The sequence below is a fragment of the Camellia sinensis genome, chromosome 13 (assembly GCF_055761805.1).
Source record: "Camellia sinensis isolate YWXY chromosome 13, ASM5576180v1, whole genome shotgun sequence".
Classification (NCBI taxonomy): Eukaryota; Viridiplantae; Streptophyta; class Magnoliopsida; order Ericales; family Theaceae; genus Camellia; species Camellia sinensis.
The window spans coordinates 10,008,733-10,030,847 of NC_138973.1; the positions used below are offsets into that span (position 1 = coordinate 10,008,733).

Sequence of the window (22,115 nt, forward strand, 5' to 3'; positions counted from 1 at the left end):
TTTTCCATACCAAGTAGGGATGGCAATCTGAAACCGGCCCGATGGGGACCCGACCCCCCGATCCCGAATATAACGGTTATTCCCCGAAAATTATCCCCATAGGGCCGGAGATGGTATTAAAAATAAAATCCCCGATAATTTTCGGGCCGGGGACGGGGATAGGTTCCCCAACCCCGGACCCGGCCCCGCCCCGCCCCGACTAATCCCCGGCTCTATACATATGACTAATCCCCGTATATATATATATATATATATATATATATATTATATGTTTAGGTTATGTTGCGTCACTTCTCTTCTCTTAGCCTCTCTCTCACTCGCATTTCACTCACTTCCCTCAGCCTCTCTCCCTCTCTCTCTGCTGTGTAGTTCTTGAGATGAAGATCAATGGCGGACGAGCTCGTGCAGATGGGTGAAACAGAGACCTTCACTTTCCCCAACACAGTGCCGTCGACGGTCCAAACGAACCAGGCCCCTGCCGACGACGACGAGTGCCATCTCCTCTTCCTCGTCCTCCGACGAGATCGATCGAGCATGGTGCAGATTTGCTCAAGATCTTCACCGCTGCATGATGGATGGTATTACAAAATCTAGTTTCTCTCTCTCTCTCTCTCTCTCTCTCTCTGTCTCTCTCTCCCTCCTCCGTCGTCCTCTCAGATCTGTGTATCTTATTCTATCAATTTTATTTTTTTTTTTTTTTTTTTGTAGTTGATCTGTTGTTGATGTTGAAAATCGTCCTCTCAGATCTGTGTACTGTATCTTATTCTATCAATTTTTTTTTTTTTTTTTGTAGTTAATCTGTTGTTGATGTTGAAAATGTATGTGTGTCTCTATGTTGTCGCTGATCTATTTGATGATATTGATGATTTTGTGCATCTCTCAGATCTGTGTTATTGTTGTTGTTGAAAATGTATGTGTAATGTTGTTATTGATGATGTTGAAAAAATTTAGGCCGGGTAATTTGCGGGGTCGGGGAAACCCGATCCCCGATCGGGGGCGGGGATGGGGAGAGTAATAGGTTCCCCGTTGGGGATCGGGGCCGGGGACGGGGCAATGCTCACCATCGGGGATCAGGGACGGGGAGGGTGATCCCCGGCCCCGCCCCGCCCCGTTGCCATTCCTACTCTCACTCACACCTAGTTTTCCCATCCCTACCAAAGAAAACATCCAGCAGGTCATCAAAACCAATTTAAAAATTGAAACTTACGAATTATGGTTGCCAATACAGCTACCGAAAGTAAAACAATCAAATAAATTGCTGACTTCTTCTTTCGCAACTTCACGAGCTGCCTTTATTACACTTCCGGTTGTAAAGTCCCCTTTTGAAACATACATTTCATTTAGAAACATACATTTCATTTATAAATTTTCAAAATCAAAAAAAAGAATTCGCATACTTTTTACGGTACCTTACTTTGACATTAAATGTAAATTATAGATTGGATCGTAACCAACTAAGCCATTTAACTAATTTTTACATTACTTCAAACTACAAAATAAATAATTTTTCACAATCATACCTAGCCCTATCTGTACTTTTTTTTTCTTTTTCTAAATTTTATTGTATTGATGTACCATACTGTAAGGGTACCGGTACTGATACCGGAGCTTCATAATAACCAAACCAAACTAACATTTTTTTCAAAGTTGTGTGCTTTATATAATAGAATACCAAACCAAACTAAGTATAATCAAGTGGCATCGTCTATAAGAATCCTTTTTGGCCGTTCAGCCTATCCAGTTCTCCATGCTCAGTTAAATTAAATAAATTCAATTTTTTTTATTTTTTATTATTATTTTTTTCACTAGATATAAACACACATTCATCTCAAACGAGCAAATAAGTTGTATTAGGCTAGTTAACACTTTCTCGTTTCCTCGATTCCTATACCAATAATGAAGAAGGCATACTTTGTTCCAAATTCATAGAATTTATTTAATTTTCTCAGCAATTTCAGGGAAACCAAACAAAGGAAAAAGAAAGTAAGAAATTGAGAGTGCCGGTTCTGAGGAGGCGATCGAGGAATCGAACACCAACAGCATCGTAGACCCTGCGAATGGAAGCGTAATCGTCCTTGTTACAGAATTTCGTAACAAGAAGAAGACCAGCAAGGCGTTGCTCGTCCCTCTCTCCCTTCAACAGCTTCAAGCAATCTTCGAGACACGGAGACTGTCTCTGCTGTTCCTGTTGCTCCATCAACACCACCACAACAAACAACAACGCTTTTAGAGTGAGAAAGAAATAAAGAAAGAAAGAAAGAAAGAAAGAGGAGGTTTTAGAGAGAGAAAGTTGCTCACCATGGAAGTGTGATCAGAGTTCAGACAAAATGAACCGCCAGAGAACGGAGATTTTCGGCGATTTTTGGCGGTGGAGCTATTCGTAGAGCAGTTTTACTTTCTTCTCGAATCTCGGAGAGTGTATCAGCGGGCTGGCCCGATTACTGTTAGGCCAAGGGTCCACCCATTTGATCTCTGACTTGAAATTCTGAGGTATGGGCCGGCCCACATTTGGTAGTTTGGAAAGTAGTTGGCATTTCAATAAAAGTAAAGTTTTACTGCCAAATAGAGTAAAACTTTACTGTCTCATTACAATGTTTATGCATTTTCTTTAGTGCTTATTGTTTTGTCACTTTGTTGTTTAAAGAAAAATGTTACACTGTTGATATAGGGAAACTTTTTAGTTTTTTAAAATGGTTGTTACAAGAAGCAAATGTGGTGATGATGATGATGATGATTTTGAAGTTCCACCTACGGCTATTCAAAAGAAGAAAGTCCCTAAAAAAAAAAAGCAAAAGTAGTAAAGAATTTCAATCCAATGCTAGTGATGATAAAGGCTCTAATGAAAGCAATCCAATGCCTTTAACAACAAAACCTTCAAAGTTGAATATTGTACATGGAGTACGGGAGAGGGAGAACTATGTGAAAGAATATAGGTCAAATGTTGTTTCATTGATAAACCTAATGCAAGACACATGGTTCACTGAAAGACATATTATTGCCCTCGAGAGAACACCTTTTGAGATGTTGTTTAAATCTTTTTGGAAGAAAGAAGATATGGTGTTAAACAAGTTCAAGAAAGTTGACGATAATGTCATGGATGTGATAAAATCTTATGGCTTTTATGCAAAGGGATTTAAGCTTGGGGGAAAACGTATGACATACGGGACAGTGACGTTACTTTGATTTTTTGGATAAAATCAGGAATGAAAAAAGTAGACGTCTCGTATAGGAAGAAACAATAATCACCTTTTGTGCAGAAAATGTTTCGTAATATGTCAAGAATATCCGTAAAGAGTTTGCAAGAGGCATTAGGAGATGCATTGGAAGGCACAACGACAGTTGATGTTGAGGATGTTGCACAAATAATGTGTTTATTTGTTGTGGCAACTTTGCTATTACCAACAACTGGTCTAACAGTTGGATAGGCTTTGTCGCCCTTGTAGAAGATTTAGAAATGATGAATTTATATGCATGGTCGACTACAGTTGTATCCACGTTGACTACTTCAATCCAGTCTTTCACTGGGAAGTCCTGAAAATGTAACTGGATGTGTACTTCTTCTTTTGTTAAGTAAATTGAACTACTTGAAATATTACTCAATCTATCTTTAGAGAATTAACTAATTTCGATTTTTTATTTTGTAGTACTAGTTACGCGAGCACACTACGCTCATTCAACCTCAAGGAAAAAATTTGTGTTCAAGGTTCCTTTGATGGGACTTATCAACATTGAGAAAAAAGCTAATGAAGCGGTCATTGCAAACATTAAAGTCCGAAGAGGTATCATCTTTCCAAATTCAGCCTTACTAGTTCACTTTGCTTAAAATTGTACTTACATAATAAAATCTTACTCTTGAACAGAGTAAAAGTTTACTTAAAATTAGAGTAAAAGTTTACTTGCAATCAAAGTAAACTTTTACTTTGAAACAGAATAAAATGTTACTTACTCTTGAACAAAGTAAAAGTTTACTTAAAATCAAAGTAAAAGTTTACTTACAATTAAAGTTAAGTAAACTTTTACTTTGAGACAGAGTAAAATTTTACTTACTCTTGAACAGAGTAAAAGTTTACTTAAAATTAGAATAAAAGTTTACTTACAATCAGAGTAAACTTTTACTTTCAATCAGAGTAATATTTTACTTTGAAACAAAGTAAAATTTTACTTACTCTTGAACAGAGTAAAAGTTTACTTAAAATCAAAGTAAAAGTTTACTCTTACAATCAGAGTAAACTTTTACTTTGAAATAGAGTAAAATTTTACTTACTCTTGAACAGAGTAAAAGTTTACTTAAAATCAGAGTAAAAGTTTACTTACAATCAGAGTAAACTTTTACTTTCAATCAGAGTAAAATTTTATTTTGAAACAGAGTAAAATTTTACTTACTCTTGAACAAAGTAAAAGTTTACTTAAAATCAGAGTAAAAGTTTACTTACAATTAGAGTAAACTTTTATTTTGAAACAGAGTAAAATTTTACTTACTCTTGAACAGAGTAAAAGTTTACTTAAAATCAGAATAAAAGTTTACTTACAATCAGAGTAAACTTTTACTTTGAAACAGAGTAAAATTTTACTTACTCTTGAACAGAGTAAAAGTTTACTTCCAATCAGAGTAAACTTTACTTACAATTAGAGTAAATTTTTATTTTCAATCAGAATAAAATTTTACTTTGAAACAGAGTAAAAATGTACTTACTCTTGAACAGAGTAAAAGTTTACTTAAAATCAGAGTAAAAGTTTACTTACAATCAGAGTAAACTTTTACTTTGAAACAGAGTAAAATTTTACTCTGGTGGTTAAAGTTTGCTTCATTGCTGACTTCTTTTTTTTTTCTTTCTATTTTTCAAATGTAAGTGGATCACGATGAACTGAAGCCCATTTCCAAAGAAGAAATGAAACTCATTTGTAATGATGAGGAAGAAGATGCATTGGACGTAAAGAAAAATTTGGAGACTAAAGAAGATGAAGATCAATGTAGCCAAAGCTTTAGAAGATGATCAACATTTGAAGGACTTCATTGATCTTGGGAAATTAGAACGAGTTCAAAAGAAAACAAGAGGCTGAAAAGTGAGAATATGGCATTGGTTGAAGAACTGAAGAAAATGAGAGAAACAATGCAAAAAATACAAGAGGATCAAGAGGCAAAAACAAAAGAAATGAAGGAAAAGATGAGCAACATAGAGAAAGAAAGGAGAAATTGAGAAAGGAGTTTGAAATACTCGAATCTGAAAATAAACCATTGGTTGAACAAATTGAAGAAAATGCAGTTCATGCGGCTACCTAAGCTTTTGCTTCTAAACAAATGCCACATGCTAACGGAGTAGAGCAAGGGCAAAACTTTAGGATACAAACTACATTGAAAGAAACACCTATAGTCATAAAGCCATTGCAAACATCCATGGTCAAGAAAATTAAAATCAAGGCGAGGAAGAAAAAAGAGATGTCTGATTTTGAATGTGAGCTAAGAGAGGCAAAGAAAAAAAAGACCACAAAACAAGCAATTGAAGTGATATCAAATGAAGTGATTTGTGTTGACAACTTGCCTCTAAGGCAACCAAAGTCAGTTGAAAGGGTTTTGTTTCCAGATAAGGCTGTAATATGCAAATTGCTTGATGAGAATGATAAGTTTCTACTGACCAAGATTTACAATTTGGAAACCACAGAGTAAGACCATTTTAATTTTATCAAACAATAGATTTTTACTGTTATCAAACTGCAACGTGTTAATCAACATTTTTTTTACCTTATGACTAGAGCAATCATATGGTCCGGCACAGGAAATGAAGTATATGTTACATTGCATGATGTGGATGCAATTCTGAGAGATGGTGATACTGCAAATAATGTAAGTGGTCATACAATTTTCAATGACTAATGTTTACTTCAATAACTAAAAATAGTTCATTTTATTAACATATATTTAATTGATTTTTGTTTTTGTAGGTCATTGGCAGCTTTGTGGAAATGCTTCAAATTGAGCAACAAGCAAAGAAGCCAGAAAAGAATAAGTCATTCTTTTTCTCAAGCCTTTGTTAGGTAAGCCATCAATTTGTGTTTAGTTTGAATTGATAAAATTTTACTGTGGTTTTGTGTAACATTGTACTATATTTTAGAGTTAAATTTTACTATTTCGTTTGCCAAAGATTGACAACTCATACAGTGTGTTACCAACACAACTTGAGACATGACACTCTTATATGATTAAATGCAGTTACTAGTGAAATGGGGTTATGGAGATTTGAGAAATCATTTAATTGACGAAGTGCTTGAGCAAGATTTGAGTGGATACAGATACCTTCACTTTTACATGAACTCCAATGGGAACAAGAAGAAAGAAAAACCCTACCACTGGACATTTCTTGTAGTTGACACTGAATTTGATGAGTGGAGACATTACAATTCTTTAAGGCCAAGAGACAACAGAGAAGATCCTTACCTTAAGGATGCAAAAAAGATTGCAAGTGCTTTGCATCATATTAACAGTAATTTTTTACTGTTTTTTATTCTTGTATTTAATTATGACCAAACAATTATGCAATGATGTTAGATAACATATGTGGAGAACAAGTTGGCCAACAAAACGAAGAGAGGTAGAAGAAAGTTTGCAAACTTGGTTTCGGTAAAAGATAGTCTACAACAATGCCCAACATTGTAAGTATTTCATGCTACTACTACATGCTTGAATTGGTAGTTTTCAAATTTGACCAAATCTAACAAGATCTTGATTTTTATTAACAGTGTTGATTGCGGAATTATTGTATATTATATCATGCGTCAAATCATAAGAGATGAGCCTATTGCAAATTCTATGGAAGAAGATGAAATTAACGATTTCCGAGCATCAATAGTGCACTAATTTTTGAATGATTATCCAAAAGCATGGACTGAGGAACAATTCAACCTCAAAAAAAAAAAAAAAAAAAAAGGGCAAGAGCTAAGACCTCAAGGACAACAGTGTGGACAACTTTTGGGGAAGTACTGTGAACGATGAATGTAATTTCGGTTTTTGTAAATGAAAGAATGGTGAAAAAGTAATTGTAAGAGAAAGAATACTAAAAAAGTATTAGATAGTACATGTTATATTTATTGTTCTAGTAAATTTTACTGTGGTTTGGAGATTAATACATTATTATAGCAGGATATTGTTTTGACTAGGAATTAACATTGTTATGGATAAAATACAATGATATAGGTTATACTTGTGTATCTTTGATGATATATGTCGTTGTGCTGTTAGATTATTTTTGCACAAAGAGTGCATGATGAGCATCAGGGGAGTTTGTTTATTGTGGTAAATTTTGGTACAGGTTGGAAATGTTTTTCTAAGGAAGTAACATACTGTCTGAAATAAAGTAAAAGTTTACTTTGAAATAAAGTAAAATTTTACGTTGCATAAAAGTAAAATTTTACTTTACCTTAAAATAAAGTAAATTGTTACACTCGGAATTTAAAAGTAAAATTTTACTCTGCATAAAATTAAAATTTTACTCTGAAATAAAAGCAAAATGTTACACTCAGAATCTAAAAGTAAAATTTTACTATGCATAAAAGTAAAATTTTACTCAGCATAAAAGTAAAATTTTACTCTGAAATAAGAATAAAATGTTACACCCTGAATCTAAAAGTAAAATTTTATTTTGTATAAAAGTAAAATTTTACTCTAAAAAATGAGCAAAGTGTTAGACTCTGGATCTAAAAGAAAAATGTACTCTGCATAAAAGTAAAATTTTACTCTTTATAAAAGTAAAATTTTACTCTGAAATAAGGTAAAACTTTAATCTAAAAGTAACATTTTACTCTGAAATATAGTAAAATTTTACTATGAATCCACAACCTTATCATACCCATAGACAACCACTCAACAACATAGTAAATTTTTACTTTGAAAGGCAGTAAATTTTTACTTTCATGTGAATGAAGGCAATGTTTTACTCTGGAAAAAGTAAAATTTTACTCTGCAATAAAGTAAAAGTTTACTTTGAAATACCAAAAAATTTTACTTTGAAAGGACAGGCTGAGCACAACCATTTCAAACCTTCACACCTACTGAACAAACTCCATTATAAGTTCATTTACATGAAACTTATTCACCCACATTAAAAAAATATATTAAAATGTCAAACTCAACCACAAAGCAAATCAAAAACTTGAACAAACAACTATTCAAGAACATAGTAAAAATGTCTTTTATTTCAATGTTTCCTTACAAATCTAGTCTAAAAGACTATACTATTATTGCTATGGACTATTTATTGCAGAAGAACTGTATTATTTTCATACTTCTATTACAAAATCAATAATGTCTTTCATGGCAATGTCTCTTTGCAAGTCTTCCTATTATGATCGTACTTCTCGCATCTACTACATTGTACTCATCTTATCTTCTCTCCCCTAGATAGAATCCTATTCTTCCTTGGCCTACCAGGTAGCCTCTTACAAACTGGAGGAAGGACAACAAGATCATCCATAGCTACAAGAGGTTTCTTAACAGTGGGTATTGGATAAACAGACTCAGCATAGCAAGCTTGGAACTTGCTAGTGTAATAAAATGGTTCCGCATGTGCATACAAATCACCTTCACTCTTTTGGATAGCGGTCGCCGTGTGAGCACAAAGAAATCCATTCAATTGCCATTGGTAACATGAGCAAGTTTTATTCAATAGGTCAACGCTAATCGATGGCCGGGATTGAACCTCAAAAACATGATCACTTGAATGACTAACCAATCAAGTTCTTCCACTTTTAAGAGCATTTACTAATGTTGAATCCATCTCCTGACAATGAAAAGTATTTCATTTCTTAGCTTGTTCGCTCCTTCTCGACATCAAATCCATGATCTTCAACCTAATTGAATCAATCATCTTCGTAGTGGCAAATGACTAGCTTGACGGATCCATGAATTGAAAGACTCTGCCACATTCGAGTGCATTTCATCGTATTTTTGTCTTTTAAAATATGCATTAGTCCACTTGTCATAGGGCAAATTGGATAGAAACCTATAAACGATCCATTTTCCCTCATCTTGTAATTCTTTCAAACACTGATTAAAACATCCCACTGTCGGAGCATAAGCACATGAAGAAAACAAAAAAAACTATTCTACTCTTGAAAGTATTGCTGAAACTTGGACTGGAAAACCTATCCCTCAAATTGGCCTGCAAGTGTTGGAGACAAAAATAGTGGTAAGCAGTAGGTAAAACCTTGGGTAAAGCCTCTAAAAGTACAACGTTCTGATTAGATATGAAGGTAATTAGTCATTTATCCAACAATATATTCAACAAATGCATAAAAAACCATTCCCAACTGTCTGTAGTCTCCGTGTCGACAATTGCCATTGCAAGAGGGAAAAAACCTGAAAAATAACATTTTACAATTAGTAAATATATTAAACGAAAAGGACAAATATAGTAGATTTTTACTCTGAATAACAGTAACATGTTACTCTGAAAATAATTAACATGTTCCACTGAGAATAAGTAACTTGTTACTTTTGAATAAACTACAGTAATATCTATCTTGATCCCTATCCTTCGCTATAGCTGTTAACAAGGTGCACTTATATTTCCCCTTCAGAAAAGTTCCATCGATAAACAATAGAGGACGACAATGCCTAAACCCTTGAATGGAAGCATTAAATGCAACAAAAAACCTCTTGAATTGTCCACTTTGATGGTTATAGTCAAGATGCAAATAGCTACTAGGATTTGTGCTCATCATAATATCCATATACCATCGAATCTCATCATAAGACATAGAGAAATCCCCAAAAGTAGTAGTCCTAGCTTTCTCAACTCCCAACCAAGCGTGATTGTACATAATGGTGAGCCCGTATTGATCTATAAATTGACGCACAACATCAATTGGACGAGTTTGGGGATTCCCATGAACTTCATTAACAATCAAACTTGCAACCAAATTTGAACTCATCATTGAGTTTTTAGAAGTACGAACTACAACTCCACAAGTATGCTCATCATGTAGAGTCCTAATGTAGAAAAAATTATTAGCACTTTCTAGAGATGCATGTACTCGCCATAAATAAGCTTTGGACTCCCTTATTGAACACACAGCAGTGACCTAACACTTCTCATTCTTCACATACACAAACTCAAATCCTATCTCAATGGCATATTTACATAATGCAGCCTGGAAATCCTTTGCACCTCCAATAAATCTTTGACCTACATCAGTAATTCCATTCACCCATCCACAAGACAACAAAGTCATTTCTTCATGTTGACAAAACATAGGGAGTAAATCCATTTCATCATCAGTAATGTTGGATCCACTAGCATCCCCTGATTTTCTAACTCCATGTTTTTCATTTGAAATGCCTATTTCAGTAATAGTCACATTAACCCGGTCAACACCAAGGGGATAAACAAGCGACAACATATTGTGAAAATCAAAATCATCATCAATCATGCATTGTGAATGTCCAGGTAAACAGTACGATAACAGTATGCAACCACTACTGTCAAACTTCTTCAATTTACAACTTAAGAAATCAGTTAAATCCTTCAACGTGCAGTTTGACACAACCTTGAACACAATGGTACGATCACCATACTTGCATAACAATATAAGAGGTGGAACCATTTTACAAATCTGCAATTAATTAAGAATAAAATTTTACTGTTAATCAAAGTAAAATTTTACTGTCACTACAAGTCCAAAAGTCAAGATTATTTTGATCTAATACCCATTTCTCATATGCTCATCTCTGTCAAAGTTTTCCTAATACAAATCATTTTTAGACATTCCAATTTGGCTTCTTTGAACATCTTAGAATATGACTTCTTTGGGACTAATGGAAGAGCCTTTATGAAGTTCTCTAGGTCTAAACATAGTTCATGCCCACCCAATTACAACACAAACCGTGATCATGAATTATTAATAACTTGTGTATAGATATACATATATATAAACCTACACAAACACATAGAAATGGTATTCTTTGCAGACAATGAACTTGTTTGGTGCAATTTTTTGCTAGTTAAAAATTGATAACTAAAACGCATAAGCTAAAAGAACATATTATCTTCTCAATAATCAAAATTTTAGCTTATCTAAACTATTTTTACCTAAGCAAAAGTTGCAACAAACATGATCAACGTCAACGGAGGCAGAGTAAAATTTTGTAGCAGCTAAAGTATTTGGCAATGACCACCTCTTGACAGTAAAATTTTACTGTCATTCTAACATTAGAGTAAAATTTTACTCTCATTCTTGTACGGGGAGCAAATATTCCGGCAAGCCCGTACTCCTTTCTTCCGAGCTCCGTCGATGTCCGATCACCTGCGAGCAAGTAACGGTGAGCTACCCGGTGGTGTGTGGCCGGAAAAACCCTCCGACGGTCAAGTTAGCACACACCTTAGGATGGATAGAGAGAAGGGAGAGAGTGTTTGAGTGTAAGAATTCCTTACAGAGATGTTCGTGTGTCCCGTATGGGGGGCGCAGACATGCTTATATACCTTCTGCGCCCCATATCCACTTCCAGTCATCTCCTGACACGTGGCTCTGCTATCCCATCTGTCAGCACAAACCTTGCTGAACATCACCTAATCCCATCTGCCTGTCATCACAGCTGGAGCTCGGCAGCAGAGCTGCCCTATACGTTGCTGCGCCGTGCCGTGCTTCATACCCAAGCACTTCCCTGGCAAAGCCAAAGGGGGGACCGGGCTAGGCGACATCTCGGCAAAGCCCAGCCCGAAGCACCACATGGTCAACTTTCCCGCCGGTCAAACGGTCACCTCGGCCGACCACGCCTTTCCGGGCGCCGGTCACTCGACTTGTCTGACTTCGGCTAATCTCGGACCGAGCATCCTGGTCCGACCGAGCTCTGCCTTACCGAGCTGCTTCTTTACGGTCTGGGGCGGGACGCACTCAGACCAAGTTCTGCCCGGCCCAAGTTCTGGCAGCCCTTCTCTGGGTGAACGGTCGATCATCTCGGCCCAATGCACCGCTGGGCTCTCAACCTGCTCGGTCGATACCTCGGCCCAACTCCAGATCATAAATCACCCTCTCAATTCTAAACAGAGCACGTACCAGAGTAAAAATTTTACTCTAATTCTCTCAAACAAAAAACAGTGCAATAGAACCAGAGTAAAATTTTACTCTAATTCTCTCAAACAAAAAACAGAGCAATAGAACCAGAGTAAATTTTTACTCTGATTTTGTCAAACGAAATCAGATCAAACACAACAAAAATAATAAAAAAATAAAAATAAATAATCAACAAATCAACATACCTAATTGAGAAGAAAAACCTATAAAACTCGGTCAACACTCACAAATCTCAATGAAACTCTCGTTTAATTGAGAGTGTTGATTGTTGGCGACGAGATCATCTATTGTTGACCAAAGGAGAGATCAACGAGATTGTCTATTGTTGACTAAGGGAGAGATCTTATGCTGCGAGATCTTCAGATTTGGAGATCGTCTTCATTGATTTCGTTCCTAATTTCGCAAATTGTAGCAGATCGTATACAGCTCAGATTTCAAACATATGATACATATCTATAGAAAGGCAATATTGTCATAAAAAAAATAGAAATTATAAAATGTCCTTATTAAGGTAGGCATTTCCTACTCAGGGGCTTTTTGAAAGAAAATTGATTAGGTTATCCTTTACCCTAATAAGAAGACCCAAAAGGGGAGTTTCACCAAAAATCCCTAGTTTTATCTATGATTTTTTTTTTTCAATGTAAGAGGGACCCATTTCTGAAATTTGCCTTGGACCCCTTAAATCTCAAGGTCGGTCTTGCCTGTGGGGACTTATTACAGGTCCTGTGTAGATAATTTGAATTGTTAAATGTGTAGAACTCATCGAGTATTATATGCCTATAAACAATCACGATGATCGGATATCAATTGTTACGTGATCAAATCAGTTTTGTATAAAAAAAAATATTGTGAAAAAATAAATAGTTGAAAGAAATCTGATCCGATGAGATAGCTATCGATATCGATCAAAGTGATTTTTTACAAGCATATAGTACTTGACGAGTTCTACATATTGAACGGTTTAGATTATTAAAACGGGACTCGTGGTGAGCCCCATGGGCTCAACAGTATCCTTCAGTCCAAACACGAATTAGAGCGAAGCCCAGCCCTAAAAGAAAATACAGTTAATCGTATTTACACATTTAGCATAAAACCATTTGCTTGTTTGGTTTGGATATTTAGGATTCACTTTTTTAAAAAAAATTTATTTTTATTTTTCTGTGTTTTTTTTTACTGATTTTTTTTAATATTCTAATCATTTTTTTTTTAATTTTTAGATACACCTAATATAAATATACTTAAAAGGTATAAATTTGTGAAAAATATCTTTACAAAATTTGCTAAATACCAAAAATATAATATATATATATATATATAAGAATTTAATATATTTTTTGTATTCTTGTATATTTATTGATTTTAATTAATTTTTTTTACAAATATTTTACTTTTTAGATATATCCAAGTAAAGTGCATTTAAAAAAGTAAAAAAATTCCTTAAAATTTTAAAAATATTAACAAAAAACAAAAAAATGAAAAGTAAAAAACTCAATTTTCAAAAAATTGAAACCAACCAACTGATTGATTTTTAATATTTTAATTCAAATCTTGTTTATTAATAATTTATTAGTTGTATGAGTGAAAATTTTTGTCATCTTTTGTCAATTATAAAATATATTTATCTTTATTTATTTTTAATGCATTAATTTCAATCACTTTAGTCTTACTAAAAAAGAGTCAATGTACTCATGTTAAAAGTATAAGATTAATTGTATTTTTATCAAATCTCAAAAACGATAAGTGTAATTTATCCTAATTCATTTTATTTCAAATTGCGAACCAAATTATTACTTTCAACATAATACACACAAAAAAATGACTTGTTTAATTGAATTGTATTCAAAAGCATTAGTACTTTTTTAAAAAAAATAATAATAATTGTGTTTTATTAAATGTTTTAAAATAATTAATTGTGTTTTGTTTCATAGTATTCAAATATTTATCTCTAAAAAGTGAATAAGTACCTTCACATATTCGATATTCTATTAAAAATATTAATTACATTGATGATTTGAAATAAAATTATTGAATGGTATTACAAACATCAAATTATGAATAAGAAGTGTAAAAAAAAAAAACTTTTCACATACTTAATTTAGGTTAGTGGGGTCGCAATCCAAGTCGGACCACCTGAATATTCACTTAGTGTGCAATTCAAGTTTTGTTACCAAAAAAGAGAGAGGAGCAAAAACACATATTAAAAAAGGTGTATATGGTATGTTTTTCATAAATTTTTTTACAAAATTTCATAACCACCACCACTGCAACTGTCGTTGGTGACCCTCATTTCTATTCCTGCGAGCCTCTCTGTCCCAACAATGCTCTCTACCCTCTCTCAAGTTGCACTTCTCGATCTCATCCCCATTGTGAACCAATCCTACCCTCTCTATCACCACGAAAGAAAGAGAGAGATCAAGAAAGAAAAAGAGAAAATAAAAAAATAAAGGGAAGGAAGCAAGATGGTTGTGTTGGTCGAATGTGACAAGCTGATTAGTCGCCGATGAAAAAGTGACTAGGGATTGGAATTAGGCACACTTCATTTATTTAAAAGGTTTTAATTTTAGTGTTTTTCAAGTAAACCATTATTGAAATTAATTAAGTTGATCAAACGTAAATAACTTACATTTGGATAAAAATTGTGTTACAAAAAATTGCCAAGACAAATATGATTTAAACGTGTATATAGTTAGCAATTAATCAAAATCTTAGTTTCTTAAAAATAAATATTGTGACCCTGTTTGGGAATCGACTATTTTAATTGATTTTTTAACTTTTTATAAAAAGAATGTGTAAAATGTATATATAAAAAAAAGTGATATGATACTTATAGTAATTTTTTGATTACAAATCCATGTTGCGCATCTTTGATTGGAAAACAAATTATATTAGGGAAAAAAATTACTTCTCGTTAGAAAACAGTGCCAAAAAAGTCACCATCATCTAATAGCAGGACAAATAGGTAATCAGATCAGGATCCTCTCCAACCATATTCCTCTAGCCATCTATCCAACAGTTTGAAGCATACCTTTACATGTAACCCTAAACTAATCTGATGGTTCAAATGCTTCCACGCAAGGACAGAGGTTGTAATATATTAGTAGAACGATGTCATTTTCGGTTGAACGCAGTAAAGACTGCAACAGTGTCATTTTTGGCTAATGATAAGAAACTAGAACAAGGCAAAATCCGTTTCCACTTCCATTTATCTTGTCAAAAGGTGGGTATGATGAGAAATTAGGATTAGAATTTTAAGAAATTTTTTGATAATTTAAAAAAAGGAATAAAAGTGTAATAAGATAATTTTGAAAATTTGTGTAAATAGAATTATCTTTTTGAAAATTTTAAAATTAATAATTTCAATGCTAAACTTAAATTTTGTTGACAAAAAATATATTATGTAATAAAATAATACTTAATTAAATTTTGAAATTATAAATTACCCACAAACTTATAAAATAATAATAAATAACAATTAAACACTTCTGTTTTGAGCAGCACGAAACAAAAGTTGACACACATACACGCATAAACACGCTTATATAAAAGACAAGGAACCCAAACACAACCCCCCAATCTAGTCTTCTCTACTCTCACTTCCATAAAAAATCCGAACCCTAATTCATTCAATAGTATACTTTCTCTCGCCGACATATTGTCGCGATTGCTTGCTGGTGAAGCCGCTTCTTCGATTAAGACCCCTGTCTGCGCATCGGTTGATTTTGATTTGTTTGATGGCATTGTAGAGACCGTACAGTTCGATCCCCAACCAGTGCGGTGTATGCAGGTATGGCGTTCTTGTAATGGGTTGCTCTTTGTTTGTTTGTCCCAGTGGATTTGACACCGTGTTGTTTTGTGGAAACCCATCTACTTGAAACTCCATGAAATTGCCTTAGCCGTCTATTGAGTTCCAAAACCTAGCTAGGTATTATGTGATTATTTGCATTTTCGGATTTAGGTATAAAACTTCGGTTTAACTTTATTTTGTGTTCTAATTTTCTATTTTTTTTTGGATTTTAGATATTTTTCAACGTTAGCTTATTATGTTCTGTATATGATTGCACTAATTTTGTTTAATAATGGCAAACTGAATACACCGACCAGCCGAACGGTTTCAAAATTCTGCACGGTCAGCTCGGTTGCCTCCCTTGACTAGGCAAGATCGGTTTACATGGATGTCAACTCAAAAGCTTCGGTTTGCTTTTATTTTATGTTCAAGTTTTTATTTTTTGGGATTTTGGATATTTTTCAACGCTGGCTTATTATGTTCTGTATATGATTGCACTAATTTTGTTTAATAATGGCAAACCGAATAAATCGACTAGCTGAACTGTTTCAAAATTTTGCATGATCAGCTCGGTAGTCTCCCTTGACCAGTCAATATTGATTTACGTGAATGTCAACTCAAAAGCTTTGGTTTGCTTTTAAAAATTCTACAAATTTTTATTTTTTGGGATCATGGATATTTTTTAATGCTAGGTTATTATGTTATGCGTGTGGTTGCACTAATTTGTTTAATAATGGCAAACTAAATACACTAACCAGACGAACTATTGCAATCTTTTGCATGGTCGGCTTGGTTGTCTTCCTTGATTTGTCAAGATCGATTTATGTGAACGTCAAATCGAAAGCATCAGTTTGCTTTTATTTTATGCTCCAACTGAACTGTTTCAAAACTCTACACGGTTGGCTTGGATGTCTCACTTCATCTCTCTTGATTGGTCAGGATCGATTTATGTAAATGTGAAATCAAACACTTAGGTTTAGCTTTATTTTGTGTTCTAATTTTCTTTTTTCTTTTTCTTTTTTGAATTTTTGATATTTGTCAACGCTAGGTTATTACGTTTTGTATATGGTTGCACTAATTTTGTTTAATAATGGCAAACCGAATACATTGACCAGCTGAATTGTTTCAAAATTCTGCACGGTCGGTTTAGTTGTCTCCCTTGACCATGTCAAAATCGATTTACATGAATGTCAACTTGGAAGCTTCGTTTTTTTTTAAATTTTGCATTCCAATTTTTATTTTTTTCAACGCTACCGCATTATGTTTTGTATATGGCTTTCACTAATTTTGTTTAATATAATGGCAAACCAAATACACCAACCAACCAACCAAATCGTTTCAAAATTCTATACGATCAGCTTGTTTGTCGCCCTTGACTAGTCAAGATTGATTTTTGTGAATGTCAAATCGAAAGCTTCAATATGCTTTTGTTTTACGTTCGAATTTATGTATATATTTTTTTCTACTTTGGCTTATTATGTTTTGTATATGGATTCTCCTAATTTGTTTAATATATAATGGCAAAACGAATACACCAACTAACCGAACCGTTTCAAAATTATGCGCAGTCGGCTTGATTGTTTGCCTTGATCTCCCTTGATTGGTTAGAATCGATTTATCTAAATGTCATATTGAAAACTTCGGTTTAGCTTTATTGTGTACCAGTTTTCTTTTTCTTTTTAATTTTTATTTTAGATTTTGGATATTTTTCAACCCTAACGTATTATGTTTCTGTATATGCTTGCACTAATTTTGTTTAATAATGGCAAACCAAATACATCAACCATCCGAATCGTTTCAAAATTGTGCACAATCGATTTGGTTGTCCCTTGACCAGTCATGACCAATTTACGTGAATTTGAAATCAAAAGTTTCGGTTTGCTTTTATTTTACTTTCCAATTTTTATTTTTTTCAACGCTGACGTATTATGTTTTATATATGGTTTCCCCTAATTTTGTTTAATATAATGGGAAACTGAATACACCAACCAACCGAATCGTTTCAAAATTCTGCACGGTTAGCTTGGTTGTCTCCCTTGACTTGTCAAGATTGATTTATGCAGTATAATGCCAACTACTTTCCAAACTACCAAATGTGGGCCGGCCCATACCTCAGAATTTCAAGTCAGAGATCAAATGGGTGGACCCTTGGCCTAACAGTAATCGGGCCAGCCCGCTGATACACTCTCCGAGATTCGAGAAGAAAGTAAAACTGCTCTACGAACAGCTCCACCGCCAAAAATCGCCGAAAATCTCCGTTCTCTGGCGGTTCATTTTGTCTGAACTCTGATCACACTTCCATGGTGAGCAACTTTCTCTCTCTAAAACCTCCTCTTTCTTTCTTTCTTTCTTTCTCACTCTCTCTCTAAAAGCGTTGTTGTTTGTTGTGGTGGTGTTGATGGAGCAACAGGAACAGCAGAGACAGTCTCCGTGTTTCGAAGATTGCTTGAAGCTGTTGAAGGGAGAGAGGGACGAGCAACGCCTCGCTGGTCTTCTTCTTGTTACGAAATTCTGTAACAAGGACGATTACGCTTCCATTCGCAGGGTCTACGATGCTGTTGGTGTTCGATTCCTCGATCGCCTCCTCAGAACCGGCACTCTCAATTTCTTACTTTCTTTTTCCTTTGTTTGGTTTCCCTGAAATTGCTGAGAAAATTAAATAAATTCTATGAATTTGGAACAAAGTATGCCTTCTTCATTATTGGTATAGGAATCGAGGAAACGAGAAAGTGTTAACTAGCCTAATACAACTTATTTGCTCGTTTGAGATGAATGTGTGTTTATATCTAGTGAAAAAAATAATAATAAAAAATAATAAAAAAATTGAATTTATTTAATTTAACTGAGCATGGAGAACTGGATAGGCTGAACGGCCAAAAAGGATTCTTATAGACGATGCCACTTGATTATACTTAGTTTGGTTTGGTATTCTATTATATAAAGCACACAACTTTGAAAAAAATGTTAGTTTGGTTTGGTTATTATGAAGCTCCGGTATCAGTACTGGTACCCTTATAGTATGGTACATCAATACAATAAAATTTAGAAAAAGAAAAAAAAAGTACAGATAGGGCTAGGTATGATTGTGAAAAATTATTTATTTTTAGTTTGAAGTAATGTAAAAATTAGTTAAATGGCTTAGTTGGTTACGATCCAATCTATAATTTACATTTAATGTCAAAGTAAGGTACCGTAAAAAGTATGCGAATTCTTTTTTTTGATTTTGAAAATTTATAAATGAAATGTATGTTTCTAAATGAAATGTATGTTTCAAAAGGGGACTTTACAACCGGAAGTGTAATAAAGGCAGCTCGTGAAGTTGCGAAAGAAGAAGTCAGCAATTTATTTGATTGTTTTACTTTCGGTAGCTGTATTGGCAACCATAATTCGTAAGTTTCAATTTTTAAATTGGTTTTGATGACCTGCTGGATGTTTTCTTTGGTAGGGATGGGAAAACTAGGTGTGAGTGAGAGTGGAGGCGACAATCGTGATGCATATTTGCAGTTATCAATTACTGTTCTTGCTGCATTTTGTCGGGTTCCTGAGATAGCTTCATCTGAAGATATGGTCTCAAAGATTCCTCTCATATTGGAGATTATGTCAAATGGGTAAGGCTTTCTAATACAACAATTGTTCCTTCATTTCTTCCTGAGCATTTATGTTTATTGAATAAGTGGAGGAAACACAATTGAGAAAATGAACTTTATTGGTTCAAAAAGTACCAATAAAAATGTTAATAATAATAATAATAATGGAGTGTGTAAAGGGCAGAAGAATTAATGGGAAATGTAATAGTTCAATCTACCTATCAAACAAAATACACAAAAAATACGATCATGTTTTCCATTTCCTTGTTTGCTTGGACATGCAAGTTAGACGAATTTGATACTTACACATACTTGCACCCAACACTCATACCTCGGTCCATTTAACATTTGTAAGAATTTAATATAATTCAAATCAAATGGCATTGGGCAAGAAGCTCATTTTATTGAATGTGTTGGTTTTAAGAAAATTGTATTGTTTTGTTTTGTTTTATTTTTTGGCTAGTGCTTTACCAATATTCAAGTTGATTGAACCCTCATAATTGGCTATATCATTCTTGGAAGTGTAGAGGGTCAGAAATTAAGGTCGAAATTAAGTATGGATCTAAGTGCTGAGGTTGCCCTTGTTAGGCGAGCAAGAATGATTAAAAAAAGCATGGGTTAAAGCCTAAGGGAAGTGGGTCAGAACATGTCCGATCCGCCAAAGGTCTGAACAAGCTCCATGATAAAAAAAAGGCTAAGTCAAGTTGCGGAGGCTGCACTTGCAGCGACCAAGTTGCTGAGGTACTTTATTGGTGCCACCATCTCTAGTATTGTCGATGGCGCCATTTGAACTTGTCACAAGAAATAGCCACCACAGCAACTACAACCGTTGTAACTAACTTGTAGAGGGAACACTCCACCAAGGTGATAGCAGCCTTTGAGAGAAGCTTCCCCTCCACAAGTAGAGGCTAATGCTTGGCGCTGATAGCAGGCCCCAAGGCATTATCAGCCTAGGACTGATAGCAGGCCTTCTAAAGTCATTATTAGCTCAGCGCTGATAGCAGGCCCAAAAATTTACTGGTTGGAGCTGATAACAAGCCCATAGGCACTAGTATACTACGGCGACCTGCGAAGATGGGAGCAAGGCAGCCCCCGGAAGTAAGGGACTCCTTTCCTATTTACTCAGGTCATGGACCTACCTTGGTTGCATAGGCAAGAGTAAGGAAGCCTCCTTCTGCTTGGTACTAAGGCACAGCATGGCTGATAGCAGGCTTAGTTGTGGCCTTCGTCCTGGGAAGTTGGGTAGTTTGTAGTTAGGTGGTTAAGGGTGGAGGCGTCGCTGAGATGAACATGAATGTAGTTGATAGTAGGCTATAAGTCCTGAGAATGCACGTCTTGGCTAAACCGAACTGAGAAGCAAGTGCAACAGCAAATACTACCGCGCAAGTGCACTTGCTGAGGTTCAAGCTAACGGCAAACACTATCATCGCAAGTGTACTTGTTGATGCATCTATGCCAAACAGATAGTACATAGTACATGCACAGGGACACGTGGCACCTTTAACTTTGTGATCCAAGGCAGAATATTCGATGTGATTCTTAGGGATACATGTCTTCACTTTATTTGGTCACTTGGTATCCTTTGGTGTTAAGGAAAAGTCTATAAATAGGACTCATTTCCCAAGGTTTAGAGAGGAGGATTTTTGGGGACCTGAGAAGATGTTGTCAATATGTACATTGCCATTCTTTTCTTTTTGAATCACTTGCTCTACTCTCACTTAGTTGCTCATTTTTCCTGCAAGCCCAGATCTGTTGGATCTTTAACGTAGTTTTGCCTCTCTAATCACTCTCTTAATCACTGTTCACTTCGAACCCCCCCTACAGGAAGATTGATTGGTATTTGGTGATTCAATTCCTCGTTTTTACCATGTTCGTTAGATGTAAATGTGCTTTCATTGCAACAATATAAATAATGTAAATGGGGTAGCCTTATACACATATCCCATATGCAATAGAAGACAAGGGGTAAAAAGCTTAATATGACGGGAATCATGGGACTATAAATGAGTGGAATTTTCAGAAGCTAGAAAATGGCACTGTATGCAACAAGGACGGAGAAAGTTTGTTAAATTGCTTGATCGTGGAGAGAGGACAGCATTTTATGCTGCGTTTGGGAGTACAGATATGAAGGCATGGGAAAAGATAAAAAAGTCGTCTATGAGGTTGGTGAATGATGACTGTTTGTCTTATGACGGTATATAACCATAGACAACAGTTTGTGTTATGACGGGATATGGCCATAAGCAACACTGTCAATTACTCTTATCTTATGACTTTTAATAATAATATGGATGATGATAGGTATAAATATCTAGAAAATATTCATGCTTTTGTGGGTTGTACTGATTTAAATTTTCTCTCTTTCTGTTAATTTTTTTGTTCTGTTAATTCACAGAGATAATCCCCTTCGGTTACTTTCACATATTTGATGGGGGACCATCTTATATTTTATCATCACTTACCCGACTAGCATGTTGGATACAGGTTGGGTTCATCCGTTACTGAAGAATGCTATGGATTTTTATTTTTGGTATCAAATACTCATAAAGATGGAGTTTCAACATTGTATGAATCTGGAGGCATGAGTGTGCTAGCTGCTCAGATGTCTACTTTGCCTGATGGTAACTAATTGATTTTATCTTTTACAGAAAACTATTAAACATTCCTGTATGAATGAATCT

General features: G+C 34.7%; 2 protein-coding genes and 1 long non-coding RNA gene across 12 annotated transcripts in view; 1 reads left to right on the top strand and 2 right to left on the bottom strand.

The window, feature by feature from the left end:
* Window positions 1-280: 280 nt before the first annotated feature.
* Window positions 281-22,115, top strand: part of LOC114312965 (neurochondrin family protein) — a 38,407-nt gene continuing 16,572 nt past the window's right edge. For 2 of the 10 annotated variants that reach the window (XM_082903062.1, XM_082903063.1), the window contains exons 1-6: window positions 15,635-15,847; window positions 16,165-16,255; window positions 17,911-18,150; window positions 18,258-18,441; window positions 19,293-19,455; window positions 21,919-22,055. In XM_082903062.1, coding sequence (XP_082759188.1) covers window positions 18,148-18,150; window positions 18,258-18,441; window positions 19,293-19,455; window positions 21,919-22,055 — 487 coding nt within the window. In that variant the 5' untranslated portion in view covers window positions 15,635-15,847; window positions 16,165-16,255; window positions 17,911-18,147. Of the gene's footprint in view, window positions 579-15,545; window positions 15,848-16,164; window positions 16,256-17,910; window positions 18,151-18,219; window positions 18,442-19,292; window positions 19,456-21,918; window positions 22,056-22,115 lie in introns of those variants that run through there. The other 8 variants (XM_082903066.1, XM_082903067.1, XM_082903064.1 and 5 more) reach the window with 7 other exon arrangements.
* Window positions 1,537-2,555, bottom strand: LOC145806351 (uncharacterized). The gene is made up of 2 exons (XR_014349350.1): window positions 2,299-2,555; window positions 1,537-2,185 (listed from the first exon to the last, which is right to left on the bottom strand). It is a non-coding gene; the product is annotated as an uncharacterized LOC145806351 (long non-coding RNA).
* LOC145805204 (uncharacterized) lies at window positions 9,252-10,596 on the bottom strand. Its single transcript, XM_082900266.1, has 3 exons — window positions 10,100-10,596; window positions 9,501-9,982; window positions 9,252-9,349 (listed from the first exon to the last, which is right to left on the bottom strand). Exons 1-3 carry the CDS (start codon window positions 10,594-10,596, stop codon window positions 9,252-9,254), a joined length of 1,077 nt encoding a protein of 358 aa, XP_082756392.1.

What these genes read in the sequence shown, in the direction of transcription:
- LOC145805204 (XM_082900266.1), bottom strand. Translation starts at nt 10,596, where the DNA reads ATGGTTCCACCTCTTATATTGTTATGCAAGTATGGTGATCGTACCATT. An exon ending in GAGATAGGATTTGAGTTTGT is followed by an intron (nt 9,983 to 10,099) that starts GTATGTGAAGAA and finishes TTTCTACATTAG; the next exon opens with GACTCTACATGATGAGCATA. An exon ending in GGATCAAGATAGATATTACT is followed by an intron (nt 9,350 to 9,500) that starts GTAGTTTATTCA and finishes GTTATTTTTCAG; the next exon opens with GTTTTTTCCCTCTTGCAATG.